At 36.3% G+C, this 12498-nt stretch overlaps 2 protein-coding genes across 3 annotated transcripts in view; both read left to right on the forward strand.

Annotated features, from left to right (window-relative positions):
* Positions 1 to 126: 126 nt before the first annotated feature.
* On the forward strand, positions 127 to 7277 carry LOC145480913 (uncharacterized). The gene is made up of 13 exons (XM_081459254.1): positions 127 to 282; positions 401 to 471; positions 1982 to 2115; positions 2496 to 2611; positions 2906 to 3011; positions 3377 to 3434; positions 3700 to 3779; positions 4080 to 4144; positions 4263 to 4344; positions 4896 to 5072; positions 5353 to 5707; positions 6388 to 6443; positions 7012 to 7277. Exons 1-13 carry the CDS (start codon positions 224 to 226, stop codon positions 7093 to 7095), a joined length of 1443 nt encoding a protein of 480 aa, XP_081315380.1. The 5' UTR covers positions 127 to 223; the 3' UTR covers positions 7096 to 7277.
* A 1092-nt stretch (positions 7278 to 8369) lies between these two features.
* The window catches only part of LOC145480915 (uncharacterized), a 6455-nt gene continuing 2326 nt past the window's right edge, over positions 8370 to 12498 (forward strand). Inside the window, exons 1-3 of one of the 2 annotated variants that reach the window (XM_081459256.1) lie at positions 8370 to 9590; positions 10495 to 10708; positions 12422 to 12498. The exon at positions 12422 to 12498 is cut by the window's right edge and continues 129 nt beyond it. In XM_081459256.1, coding sequence (XP_081315382.1) covers positions 10529 to 10708; positions 12422 to 12498 — 257 coding nt within the window. In that variant the 5' untranslated portion in view covers positions 8370 to 9590; positions 10495 to 10528. The remainder of the gene's footprint in view (positions 9591 to 10494; positions 10709 to 12421) is intronic. The other variant, XM_081459257.1, reaches the window with a different exon arrangement.

The following is a 12498-nucleotide window of genomic DNA, read 5'->3' on the forward strand; positions in this document are numbered from 1 at the left end:
TTCCCTTTCCATTTTGACGTCAAAGAAAATTGGGGGTCTGGGGATAGTATGCGCCTCTTGTCGTTGTCAAGGGAACGCAATCAAAAGTCACGTGACGTCTCTTGGCAAAAAGGACAGAAATGGCAAAACGAGGTTGAGGAGTCGAGAATATTAGTGCGTTGCGATATTCAGTTGTAAATATTCAGTTTATAGGTATAATTTCAAGGGAGATTCCTTGCTAGTAATGATTAGTCTTATGGCAAATTGTTTTACTTGGGTGAAAAGGCGGAGGGAGCCATCGAAGTAGGTGGAAGAGTTGTGTGTCTTTAGCTTAGTAGATGTCGAAATTTTAGTTGAAGATGTGATTTGCCTTTTCGATGTACGATTTTACTTGAGATCTACCAATCTATGTTTTTTACAGGAAAGTTACTCTTTTAATGGTTGGCTTGGATAATGCGGGAAAAACGTCGACAGTAGCTGATCTAACTGGAGGTTTGTAGAATTAAAATTTAAAAACCAAATTTATAAGCTTAATACAAGGTTCAATCTTTAAATGCAGCCGGCGACGTAAGTTTACGTCACTCTTTAAGCTTAGCTAGAGTTTTCCAAGTACACTTATAAACTAAAAAAATAATAGGCTTGTGGCAACGAAATTTAACTTATTTCACATGCAAGGCGCGAGTTCTTGAGTAAATTATTTTGTCGTTGTCAAGCTTATAATGCTCTTTCCTGTCCTCACGAGCTTGCATGGTTGTTTGGGTCACGCTAGTGAGCATGGGTTCCTACATGATATTTCTCCTTAACATCTATTGTAAGGTGTTTTTGTTTTCCATTTTCCCGCGATTAAACGTATAAAATTTAAAGTTACCAGTGGCAGATGGACATGTTGAAGTATTGTCCATTAAACTTAAAGTTGTAGTTAGTGATGGTGGCTGTTGTAGGTACGCCCTTCACTTCCGTGATCTGGTTAACAGGGTTTGATGTGACCGACGATTGTCATTAACTCTATGTATGATCAAGTACTATTCCTATGCATGGATTCTGTACACTTTCTGTGTGGAATCACTATTGATAATATAAGATGAAGGCAAGTCCAAAAGGCTAGGAGATGCTTAATATGAATATGATGTTTCGAACAAGGTGATGCGCACACAAATGCTGTATTAAATAAACATGTTTATTTAATTACCATGGCTCGTATAACATGGCTCGGCGTCCAGTGTTTTCTACTTCACGCATGGCACGTAGCTATGAGTTATGTTTATCCAGGCTACAATTCATTTCTGTAATTTGGCCATTTCAGTACACCTTCATATTTTTATTGGATATTTTCCTCCCTCCCTTATTTTGAAATGTTGCATGACAATTCTTCAGCATCTGTAATGAACACCTTATTTGATAGTTTGGCAGATATTCCTTTGGCCTGGGTATTTTCCAAGTGACACAGTTGCCTATGATGTGTTTAGCTTTAGTTTATACATTTATGATTTAAGTAAATGCAAATCAAATGTTACAGTGGCTGAGGGTAAAAGGATTGATAAGCTATGTAAAAAGTGTTTTGCAAAGACTGTGTAAACTGGTAAAAAGAAAACATGAAAAAAAAAGTAACATATCTTACTTAAAACATAAACATAATATAATTACAGTAACACCACCAGTCATTAAAGAAAATTGGATAACAGTGATTTAGTAAAAGAAGTGAGCATCTGCACCATACATGAATTGAAAACATAAAGTTCTGTTACAAAATACTCATAAGAAAATCTGAGAAATGAACTAAAAATGAAAATGAACTAACCCTATAGTAAAATGACACATGTATACTATAAAATAACTCTGTAATAAGACTTATAAACAGTTGAATAAATGCTCAACATGGGCCATTAAGCTGCTGACTGCATTTGAGAATTTTGTTAATATAAACAGTTAAATTAGTTTGGTTACAATAAATAATTATTACAATAAATTAATTATTAGTCTCAATTCTCTTTGCTTTTTGCAGATTCCACTGAGGGAATTACTCCAACTGTTGGTTTTTTAAACTCCTCATTCTCGCTGTACAGATTTAATGTTACACTTTTTGATGTCGGAGGTGGAGCAAAAATTCGCTCAATTTGGAAAAATTACTATGCAGAGGTAAGTAACAACAATGTGACAGTTTTATTATGCTTTCAGTTGGTGCTGACTTGTGACCCACTTGTACTGGCAGCAGGTTACATTGTGATACAGATATTAAATAAGGTGCATGTGTAAAAATTCAATTTCTCATCAAGAAACAAAACTGGCAAAAACAAGGCTGCCTTTAAGGAGTGATAAGAGTAAAAATACAAAGACAAGAATTAAAGATGACAATGAATGTAATTAAAAAATAAAAACAAAACAATTAAGGCTAGTTCAAGGTGAACTTGTAACTCTGCCTTGAGGTTTACTCTTATTGGAGTAGAATTCTTACTGATGTTGGTAGGGATAGTGGGTCATCAACCAGCTTATTTTATCTTTTAATATTTTTTTTTAAGTCATTTGGTATAGTGTTTGTTGTGGATGCCAGTGACACAGACAGGCTTGAGGAATGCAAGAAGGCACTTCATGAAACAGAGATGCAACCTCGTGTGGCAGGAAAACCTTTACTTGTGTAAGCATTCTTTGTCTAGATTGAAATAACATTAAACAGTGTGTTTATCTAGAGTTTGTTTTTTCAAGTTATAAACCTCATAGTGTTCCAACTGTTTTAACATGTGATTTTCTGTTGACCTCATAACTTTACCTGGTGCACTAATAATCACAGCCTTTCCATTTCTTATCTTTTGTGTCTTATTACATTAGTATGTGTGGCAGTGACAATTTTAGCATATGATACAGCTGTAATTTTTCAAAAGGTGGAGAATTTTTGCTTTCACAACATGTTAATTTATTAATTTTTTTTAAGCCTTGGCAATAAACAGGACAATGAGGGAGCTTTGAATGAAGATGAATTACACAGACAACTTGAACTTGACACACTTATTGAAAAATACAAGTGTCCTTGCCAAGTGGTAAGTTAATCTTATCATAAAATGGGACTAAGAATTATGCGGAATGTATAATTACAGTGGAATCCCGATTTTTCAAACCTCCAAGGGAAACGAAAATTGGTTCAAAAAATTGGATAGTTCAAGAAATTGGGGGTAAAATTACGGTGTTTGACTGAGGAGAGGGAAATGACTTTTGGTTCGAGTTATTGGGAGGTTTGAAAAAATGAGGGTTTGAGAAATTGGGATTCCACTGTCATGATATTGCTGGAGTGTGCAATTTTGGCTGTACTTACTCTAGTTAAAAAATCCATGTAAAGTGGTATGTATATAAAAAAATAGACCTAACAGTTGACAAAAATATTTTTATGTTTGTAACTTTTGTCTAGTTTTGCTGTACAGCAGTGCTTGGTAAAGGGAATAAAGTAGACAGGCAAATAAAGAAAGGTAAGTGTATGTCATAATAATTGATTGATTCGAACGAAATTACTTTTATTGTTAACGCTGCAAACAGCACAAAGAAAAAATCCTGCACCACCAGTTTTTAATTATTATTTAGGGTGCATGTCCCTAAAATAGTGGTTTGATCTTCAATTCCTACACCTGCTTGTCATATCACGTGGATAGGTACACTGCACTTCAGTCTATGTTAATGAAAATCTGTCTCTTTAAAGCAAGTTTTTCATTTTGATTGCATTGTATCTCCTTGCAGGATTCCGTTGGCTTTTATCTGAGATTTCTAAAGATCATGTCAATCTGTCAAGAAGAATTGAGAAGGATGTTGCAGAACAGGTGAATATTAAAACAAATTGGTTTTGGCTCAAAAATATGTATTTTAATAAAATTGAGCTGACTTCTTGTTATGTAGTCAACATAATGTCACCTAACATAATTAATTAGTATTTTTGTTAAATGCTATGTTCAAACATTCAACACAATATTATTATTTGTTTTAATAATTTTGGTATTACTTCAGGTGATCTTCGTTGTATTGTCTGATAGTTTTGTAACTGATTCATAGTTAGGTGTCAGCGTTCCTTATTACAAGTGGAGTGGAATACTGAAGGGTTTCTTTTTCCTTTCTTGTTGTAGAAAAAAGCACAAGATGACGAGAGAGAACGCAAGAGAGAACGAGTCAGAATAGCCAGAGAGGCAAGGTAAGTGATGTGGTGACATTCTGAACTCCTCTCAGTATTTAGGTGATTTGAGATCTGAGTAATGTGTTTCTAAAATATATTTTTTTTACTTTTTATTTGAATCACCTTTTGTGACCAGAGAGAAAGCTGAAAAGGAGGCTGCAGAGAGGGCCAAACTGCAGCAGGTAGAAGAATCAGATGATGGTGTTGTTGTTAGCAAGGTAACATACTATGAATAGCGGTAATGAATATGAGGAACAAAGAATAAATTAATAATACATGCTCAGTGTTTGGAAATATTATGTTCTTAGTTAGTATACAGCCTTTAATCCCCAGGAGGAGTGGGATTTATAACAGACTAAAATGAAAGAAAAATTTAGTTAGTTACTAGAGTCCTTGTCACTGTTGTCCACAGCTTCAGGGGTGCTTTTAAATATTAAATACATAGGCAACATTAAACAATTTTAGCAAATACTGCAAACCAACATATTACCAAAACAAGGTCACTGATTAAGTATCACACAATGATTAAGTAGAGCCTGGCCATCTTGGCTCAGGCCAAATTACAGCTGAAAAAAATTGACCAGCAGAATTTGCGTTGCCTGTGCAAACTTTCCATTCAATTGCCATTGAGCAGTGACGAAGAAACAGCAGTTAGACACAAGTCAATTATAAGTTACATATAGAGGCTGTATGAGCAAACAATTCTGGAGCTCTGCTGGGTGGATGAATTTTTGTGCTGATTTCATTAATATTCCATCTTTAAAATTAGGACAAAGAGAAGAAGAAGAAAGAGCAGAATACACCAGAACCACCCACCTCACCTAGGAAGAAGAAAAAGGGAAAAGAAACTAGTCCTGAGCCAGATGCAACAGAGAAGATAAAGAAGAAGAAAAAAAAGAAGAAACCCAAACTTTCAGAAGACCAGGAAATACCAGAAAATACAAGAGTAAGTTTGAGAAAATTCTCCTTATTTCTTTCAAAGCAAAATAAACAAAAATAACAGACAGAAAAAGGAAATCTGTGTAAATTCTTTGATTTAATGGTTCTAAACTTTACTTGCTCCTGTTTTCATCAAGCAACAGTCAACTCAGCTATGACTTGTTGACCATCGAGTATAAAAAAAAAATCAAGCTCAGGGTTTACTTTTTTATCCTCAAGTAGACTTGTAGTAAAAGTGTGTTATTTGGAAAATGCAACCAAGAATTTTCCCTTGATTTTGTGAGCAGGTGGAGGATGATGCTTCTGATAGGCTCAGTCCTGTAGATACACACTTCAAGGACGATAGGATAGAAACTCCTGATGAAACTAAAGAAAATTTACAAAAAGGAAGTGGTAATGAACTGAATGAAGGCTTGCCAGTAAATGAAAATACCACATCCGAAGAAACGGAGGTGAAGAAGAAAAAGAAGAAAAAGAAAAAGAGAAAGCTAAATAAAACAGCTCCCATGGAAGGTGATGACACTCACTATGAGCTACCACGCCCTGCATGGGACACTCTGCCTGGTACATTGAATGGACTTCCAGCAAGTGCTGGACTGTCTCCAAGAAGATTAGAGCCCTTAGGACCACCACACCTGCCAGGTACTGTGTTTCGGATGAAATACAACTGTCATGGTTTACCATTGAGAACTCATTGTTTAAAAAGTTGCTAGATCCTTGAAAAGTTTTTAAAAAATGAAAAGAAAAAGAAGAAGAAGAAGAAGAAGAAGAAGAAGAAGAAGAAGAAGAAGAAATTATTTAGTATGTTTAGTAGGGTTGATTGTTTTCTAGATGGTATGTTTAGTAGGGTTTATATATTTAGTGGGGTTTTTGCTATTTATTTATTTATTTATTTATCTTTTTTTTACTTTGTACCACCCTGTGTAGACAAAATGTCTGAGTGATCCTGAGAAAATAGCTTGCGCTTGAAATTTTGCTTCATTAAATTATTGTTCTTACAAAATCATTGAAAAAATATCCAAAGTCTGTATGACCCATAACTGAGGTTTCAACTCTTCAATAAACTTATTAATTTCAACATATGAATTTGTCTTACTGGTCAACACACACATTATTTTCTTGTTTACTTAAAAGTTGGGGGGATTTAGTCACAGACTAAGACGTTTTTCTCCTTGGTGATCAGTTTGTGTATTTCGAACCCTCCTCATATAAGTAGTGCAAGACTGTGTTGTAAATGTGTATCATGTGCAAGACCCTGTTACAACATTAAATAGCATAATCCTCAATTTATTTGATTGATATTCATCGTTCTTGTATTTTAGCCTCTCTCTCAGGCGGCAGAGCTTTTGGATCAACGTCAATACCAGAAGGCGATGAGGTATGTCTAAGAGTTGGTGAAAAATGCATGAAAGTTTGTGTCAACAGAAGCTCTAGGCCAAAGTTTACACTTGCATTCAAGTGCAATTTAGAGTTCTGATGCAGGTTAAGGTATCCCTAGATGGGAGTCTATCACAGAATTTCCCCTCTGGCCACTGGTTGGATCCAGACTGCTTCATCGTGACCATAACTTCTCTAGAAATAGTAATTACTTCCACCCAGGTCATGGGCAATTGTGAGATTTGTTTCTGAAGTTCAAAATGAAACTGACAAAAATTCAAGAGTAGTGTTGTTGTTGTTGTTGTTTTTTTCATGAATTGTCCATAAACTAGCTGCCTGCAGGTACATATAAGATGGACCAAATATCTAAATCTGCCCATTAAAAATAATTGTTTCTTGGGGTAACTTGTGCTATTATTAACAATGAATCTGGAGCTTATTTTATGTTCATTGTAAGTTTGTGTATGTTATCTTATATACAAGCTTAGTATTTACTGACAAAATAATTTATTTCGTATGATCTCTCAGATATTCACCTGTAAAGTAATACTTTTTCTTGTTTACTCTAGGACACCAACTTTCTGCCCCCTTTACGAGGGACATCTTGGACAAGAAACAGACCCAATAGTGAAGATTATGATGTAGTTACATAGGAAAATAATATTAATTAGTAGAGTTGATGTGAACTGTTATTTTCCCAGCCACAGGAACAACACATTGGTATCTGCAGAGTTATTCTTCCTAATGGATCTCATTTTTTTGTATTAGTTCAAAGAATTTGATGATAATGTCATCAATAGTTATGAACGAGCTTTCTGGTAGTACTATTAGTATTTTTCTTATTGTCATCGTCAAGTTTGTGCATGCATGACATAATATAACAAAGACAAAAGACCAATGACCATGTTTCCAAACGAGGCATAGCAGAGTACTTTTGCTGAACTTCGAAGTGTTTAGAAATTTGGTCAAATGCTGTCTTGATTGCTTGATAGATCTGCACAGTTGAAACTGAAACTAAGGAGAAAATGGAAAAATAAATTTGAAAATCTATCATTAAGATGAGATATCCAAACCAAATGCAGTTGTGGTTTCCTTTGTTTAAAGTTTATGAATTATAAAAAGAGTTTCAGAATTTTTATATCTATATCAGGGAGAAACCAGATGTTGATCAGGCCTTACTACGATTATCAGTATAATAAGGCACAAGGAAAGTTTTGTGACCAGGTTTTAACATTCAACTTGTGTTTTTTAATATTCAACTTGTGTTGCTGTCACGGGCAACTGGCTCCGTTTCCAGTGGCAACTTGTTGGCATTGACGTCAGTGGCAGCAAAGCATGCAGAATTTCAGGCGATGATATTGTTACCATTGGAAAGGAGGAAAGTTGCCCATGGTAGCTCCATATTTATGTCCAAAACGTTGTCTTCAAAGCTCATTCATGCATCAACTCAACTGATAATCATAGTAAAGGATTTTTATTAGAATTTTGTTTTTCTCAAAGGGCTCTTTATCTGAATGTTTTTATGAAAACTAAGCAAATGACTCCTGCTGGTCATTGAGTCAGAAAAATGGACCTGATAGGCCTACTGTGATTTAGCTGTCACACAAGTTTTCATAATTTTAACCATCACACTATAATTTGTAATGTCAGTAGCTTACTGAAAAGGAAGTGTCACATAATTTATTGAAAGTAAACTATTGTTTCTTAAGATTTTAGTAAAGAAGCGGCAGATTATTAACTTATATAGATTGAGGATTGCATGACAATGCAATTACCTTTTTAGCATGTGTACAAAAGTGAAAAAAATCATGCAGCCTTGCCATTCTTCTTTACTACTAAAATGTAAATATGTAAATTCAATATTACATTTATTGATCTAATTGTATATTGTGTTGTCTAGTCACTATAAATTAATCAGTTAATACAGAAACACGCAACACAAAAATATTGATATGTTGAAGGTGATCCCAAACTTGTGGTGTGAACATCCTTGCTACCAGTAGTGAAGATTGTTGTTGTACTACAAAGAAGTTACTCAATGAGAAAGTTCCTCTTCTTTTTTTGAGTTTTTCACCTTTTATGGCTAGTTGGATCCCAGATGAGAGGTACTTAAAATTTTTATATCTAGAGGCTCCACCCCAAGGTCCAAATTTGTACCCTTTTATATCTGTTTTGGATAGAAAAGGTAACCCTTTCATATACCTTCCATAGGCATCCACGGTCGAGCGTCGATCAATACCCTCAAGCAACATCTTGATTGACATCCCAATCGATTCTCCATCAACACTCGATCAACACTTGATCAACAGTTGGACAATAGTTGGTCGAGTGTTGACTGATCGAAATTAGTCGACTCTCGACCAGCTGCCAACCAAGATGTCAATTAATTTAAGTGTCAAGCAAGGTGTGGATGGAGTGTCAATTGAGTATCAATCGAGTGTCAATGGAGGGTATCGATCGACACTCGACTGCAGATGGCTTTAGTACACATGATCTGGAAATGGTACCCCTTTGACATATTTACAGTATGCTCTTTTACCAACCATAAAAATTCCTGCAGAACAGGAATACTAAAAACAAACACTACAAAAAAAGCTGTTGTTTCTCAACTGGTCACTATTACACCTTCAAAGTATCTAAATGACAGTATTTCTACCCTTTTCTATACTTTAACCCGCGAAATCCCTACCCTTTCCAGGTTTTATATGTTTCCATTGCAAGGAGTACACACCCACCCACCCCCCCCCCCCCACTCCCCGTCCCCGAAGCCTTTTGAAGAACACACCTTAGCTTATGGCCATCCCAGGTTGTTCGAAAGGGATAACGCCAACCACCGGATAAATCACTATCCAACGGATAGCTTGGTTTGTTTTGTTAACACTTGTCCACAGGTAGCGATAGCGTGATCCAGCCTTCGAAGAACTGGGCCGCGATAACTGAACCGGCATTTTTTTATGATGGCGTACATGAAGCAGGAACTGGGATGACAGGGTTTGTAACCGAAACAAACCTCACTGCATGAGTGCAAATGACTCAGCATTTAGCCTGAGTTAGTTTACCTGTGAACGTGGTTTGCATTTGGAGCTGCTATGAGCAGTCAGAAAGCGAAGGTATTAATTGACATCATCTCTGACACCATCTGACCATGGTATGTGCTCCATTGGTGTTGTTTGTTTCTCTTGGCTAAGGAAACAGTTATGTGAAAGGCGTGTTTCAATCCCGGTGAAATATACAGTACATATATAAGTCTTATGCATCGGTGATTATATCCATTTTACGCTGATTTTACAGCCAAAAAAAGCATTTAATTAACACAGACACCGGACATTTTTCTGTGGCCCAAGTGACTCAAATAAGCTAACCTCCCTTTATGATCTTTTTAATTTGCCATTGTAACCTGTTGAAATTTTGTCGTTATTAAAACTGATAAGTTGATTTTAGTGTGTTGACTTAAGCTTATAGATGAGCACAGCTTCTTAGTTTGAACTTAAGATTAGGATTACAGATATAATTATACAGATGAAAAAAAAATTCATTCTGATTGGCTGAGCAGTGCAGTGCAAGTGCACTACCAGTGCAAAAAGTGTAACACCAGTGCAGATATCCAAAGTTACAATGTATCTGAAGTTAAGTGCTAAGACAATCCAAGACAGCACTACTAAATTTGTCATCTGAGGTGTCTCGAAGGCCTTTGAAGGTCACTCAAAGTCTTCCAGAGATAGCTGTGGATAAGTAGTTGTTTTCTGAGCAATTTCGAAGATCACCTGAACCCCTGTGATTGTTAGCAAAAATCAACAGAAAATTCTCAAGCACCTCCAAATGTCACCCAAATGCTTCCAAAGATTTCTGAAGAACATCCTTCAGATTGTCTAAGATTGCAGAAGATCACCCTAAAATTGCTTAAAATATTCCAAATTATATAATTTATTGCAAGTTTTGCAAATAATTTTGGACAACTGTGGAGGGCCAAGAGCACTGCCGCCTTCCTATATTTAGTAAACAATTACAGAATGACAAAGACCTTAAGTAGGGTCACTTTGTTCTTCCCTCAGGTGTTTTGTTGGAAAGCGCCATCTGGAAGAAGCCATGAAGGTGTTTTCTAACGACTTGCTCTTTGAGGTCACATGGAAGCCATTCTTCTTGAACCCCACAACTCCAGAAAGTGGCATCCCTCTTATCCAGTATCTGACACAGAAGTATGGACCCAGAGCAGGAGCCATGGCCAAGGATGGAACAAGCCCATTGACAAAAGCAGGGATGAATGTGGTAATTAAATCATGTCACAGTTTTGGCCACTGTTTTGTTGGGAAGGCAGACACATCAAATTAACTTCGTGTTAGAATATAACGGGAATCATTGGATCATGTATACTAAAGGCATCTGCGGTCAAGTGTCAATTGATGCTTCCGATCGGTACTCTCGATTGGCACCGTCGATCAACATCTCAATCAATACTCGATCAACATCCCAATTGATACTTGGTCAACACTCTATCAACACTTGATCGACATTCGGTCGATAGTCAGCCGGATGTCAACCGACTCGTATGAATTGATCGAAAATTAGTCAACACTCAACTGAGATGTCGATGGAGTGTCAATGGAGTGTCAACCGAGTTGTTGATGGAGTGTCCATCGAGTATTGATCAAAGTTTGATTGAGGGTATTGATCGAGGGTATCGATTGACACTCAACTGCAGATGTAATGAGTCCCCCAAATTTGGTTCTGGATTCTGATACAAATACTTATTTTCCACATGTGTGCCAACCACAGATAATCAGCATTTTTCTACAACAGTTACGAATGAAATGTTTCATTTTCACTGAGAATGTGTTTCCAGCTATATCTTCCAAGTTCTTCTGAGTCAAAGGCATGAGATTATTTATTATGAGAATTCTAGAATTCTTAATGATAACTTAATGACCACATCTGAACATGTCTGAAGATTTCCAAGAGTTTAGAAGACATTCTAAATATTTCCAAGTCTAAGTAGTTTAGTCCTATTGGCTTGAGATTGGGATTTTGGATCATGTGTACTAAAGGCAGCTGCTGTTGAGTGTCGAGCGATGCCCTGGTTCAACTCTCCATGGACACTTGATCAATACTTGATCAACACTCCATCGACACCACGGTTGACCCTCAATTGACACTCCATCGACATCTTGGTAGACAGTTGACTAATTTTTGATTGATGCATATGAGTCAGTCGACACTCTGCCTATCTGACTATCGACCGACTGTTCATCAAGGGTCAACCGAGTATCACTACCAATTGAGATGTCGATCAAGGGTATCGATCAAGAGTATCGATGCAGCATTTTTACAACCTAGAGATACAGGACTCTTTCCTAAGGCTTGAGAGCTGGTAGATATTGACAAGTTTAATTGTCAATGGTTAAGCGTTTCATTTCGTGATATTCTGTAGCATGTTCATTTTATGGGTTGCTTGACTTCACAGCATTTGTGTTCCAATATTATTGATGTGAAATGTGGAAGGTGTCATCCCTTTATAATGAAACTTTAGTGTTCAAGCCCAATATCAGTACTTAGCATGTCTTCAATATGCTTCCCATGTAGAGGATTCTTTCTTTAGTAGGGTTGACATCAAGAATTTGTCAACAAGTAGAAAAATCATCAACATTCATTTTGTGGTCTGAAAATAAGGGTCCTGACATTCAATCATTAAGGTGCTGTGCAAATTTAATTCTAGAACATACTAGAAAATAGCCCATTAAAGACAATACTTGTGCTGGTTGGTTTAAAATCATGTTTCTATAACTTGATAGGAACACAGAACTAGAACAAGCTGTAACACCCACAGCATTTCTCGTTCTCCCAAACTTCCACTTGTGTTCCTATAACTCGATAGAAATATGGTACGTGTTTTCTATTTCTTAATTAACTAAATGTATATAGTGCATTGAATTGATAGACAAACATTTTATTTTCCTGAGATTCTTTTCCTTTCCTTCATCACAGGGTATAAACTTCAGAACAGATCGCCTTATAGTCAACACTTTAAAATCTCACTGTTTGCTGGATTATGCGAAGTCTGA

The sequence above is a fragment of the Orbicella franksi genome, chromosome 3, assembly GCF_964199315.1.
Source record: "Orbicella franksi chromosome 3, jaOrbFran1.1, whole genome shotgun sequence".
NCBI lineage: Eukaryota > Metazoa > Cnidaria > Anthozoa > Scleractinia > Merulinidae > Orbicella > Orbicella franksi.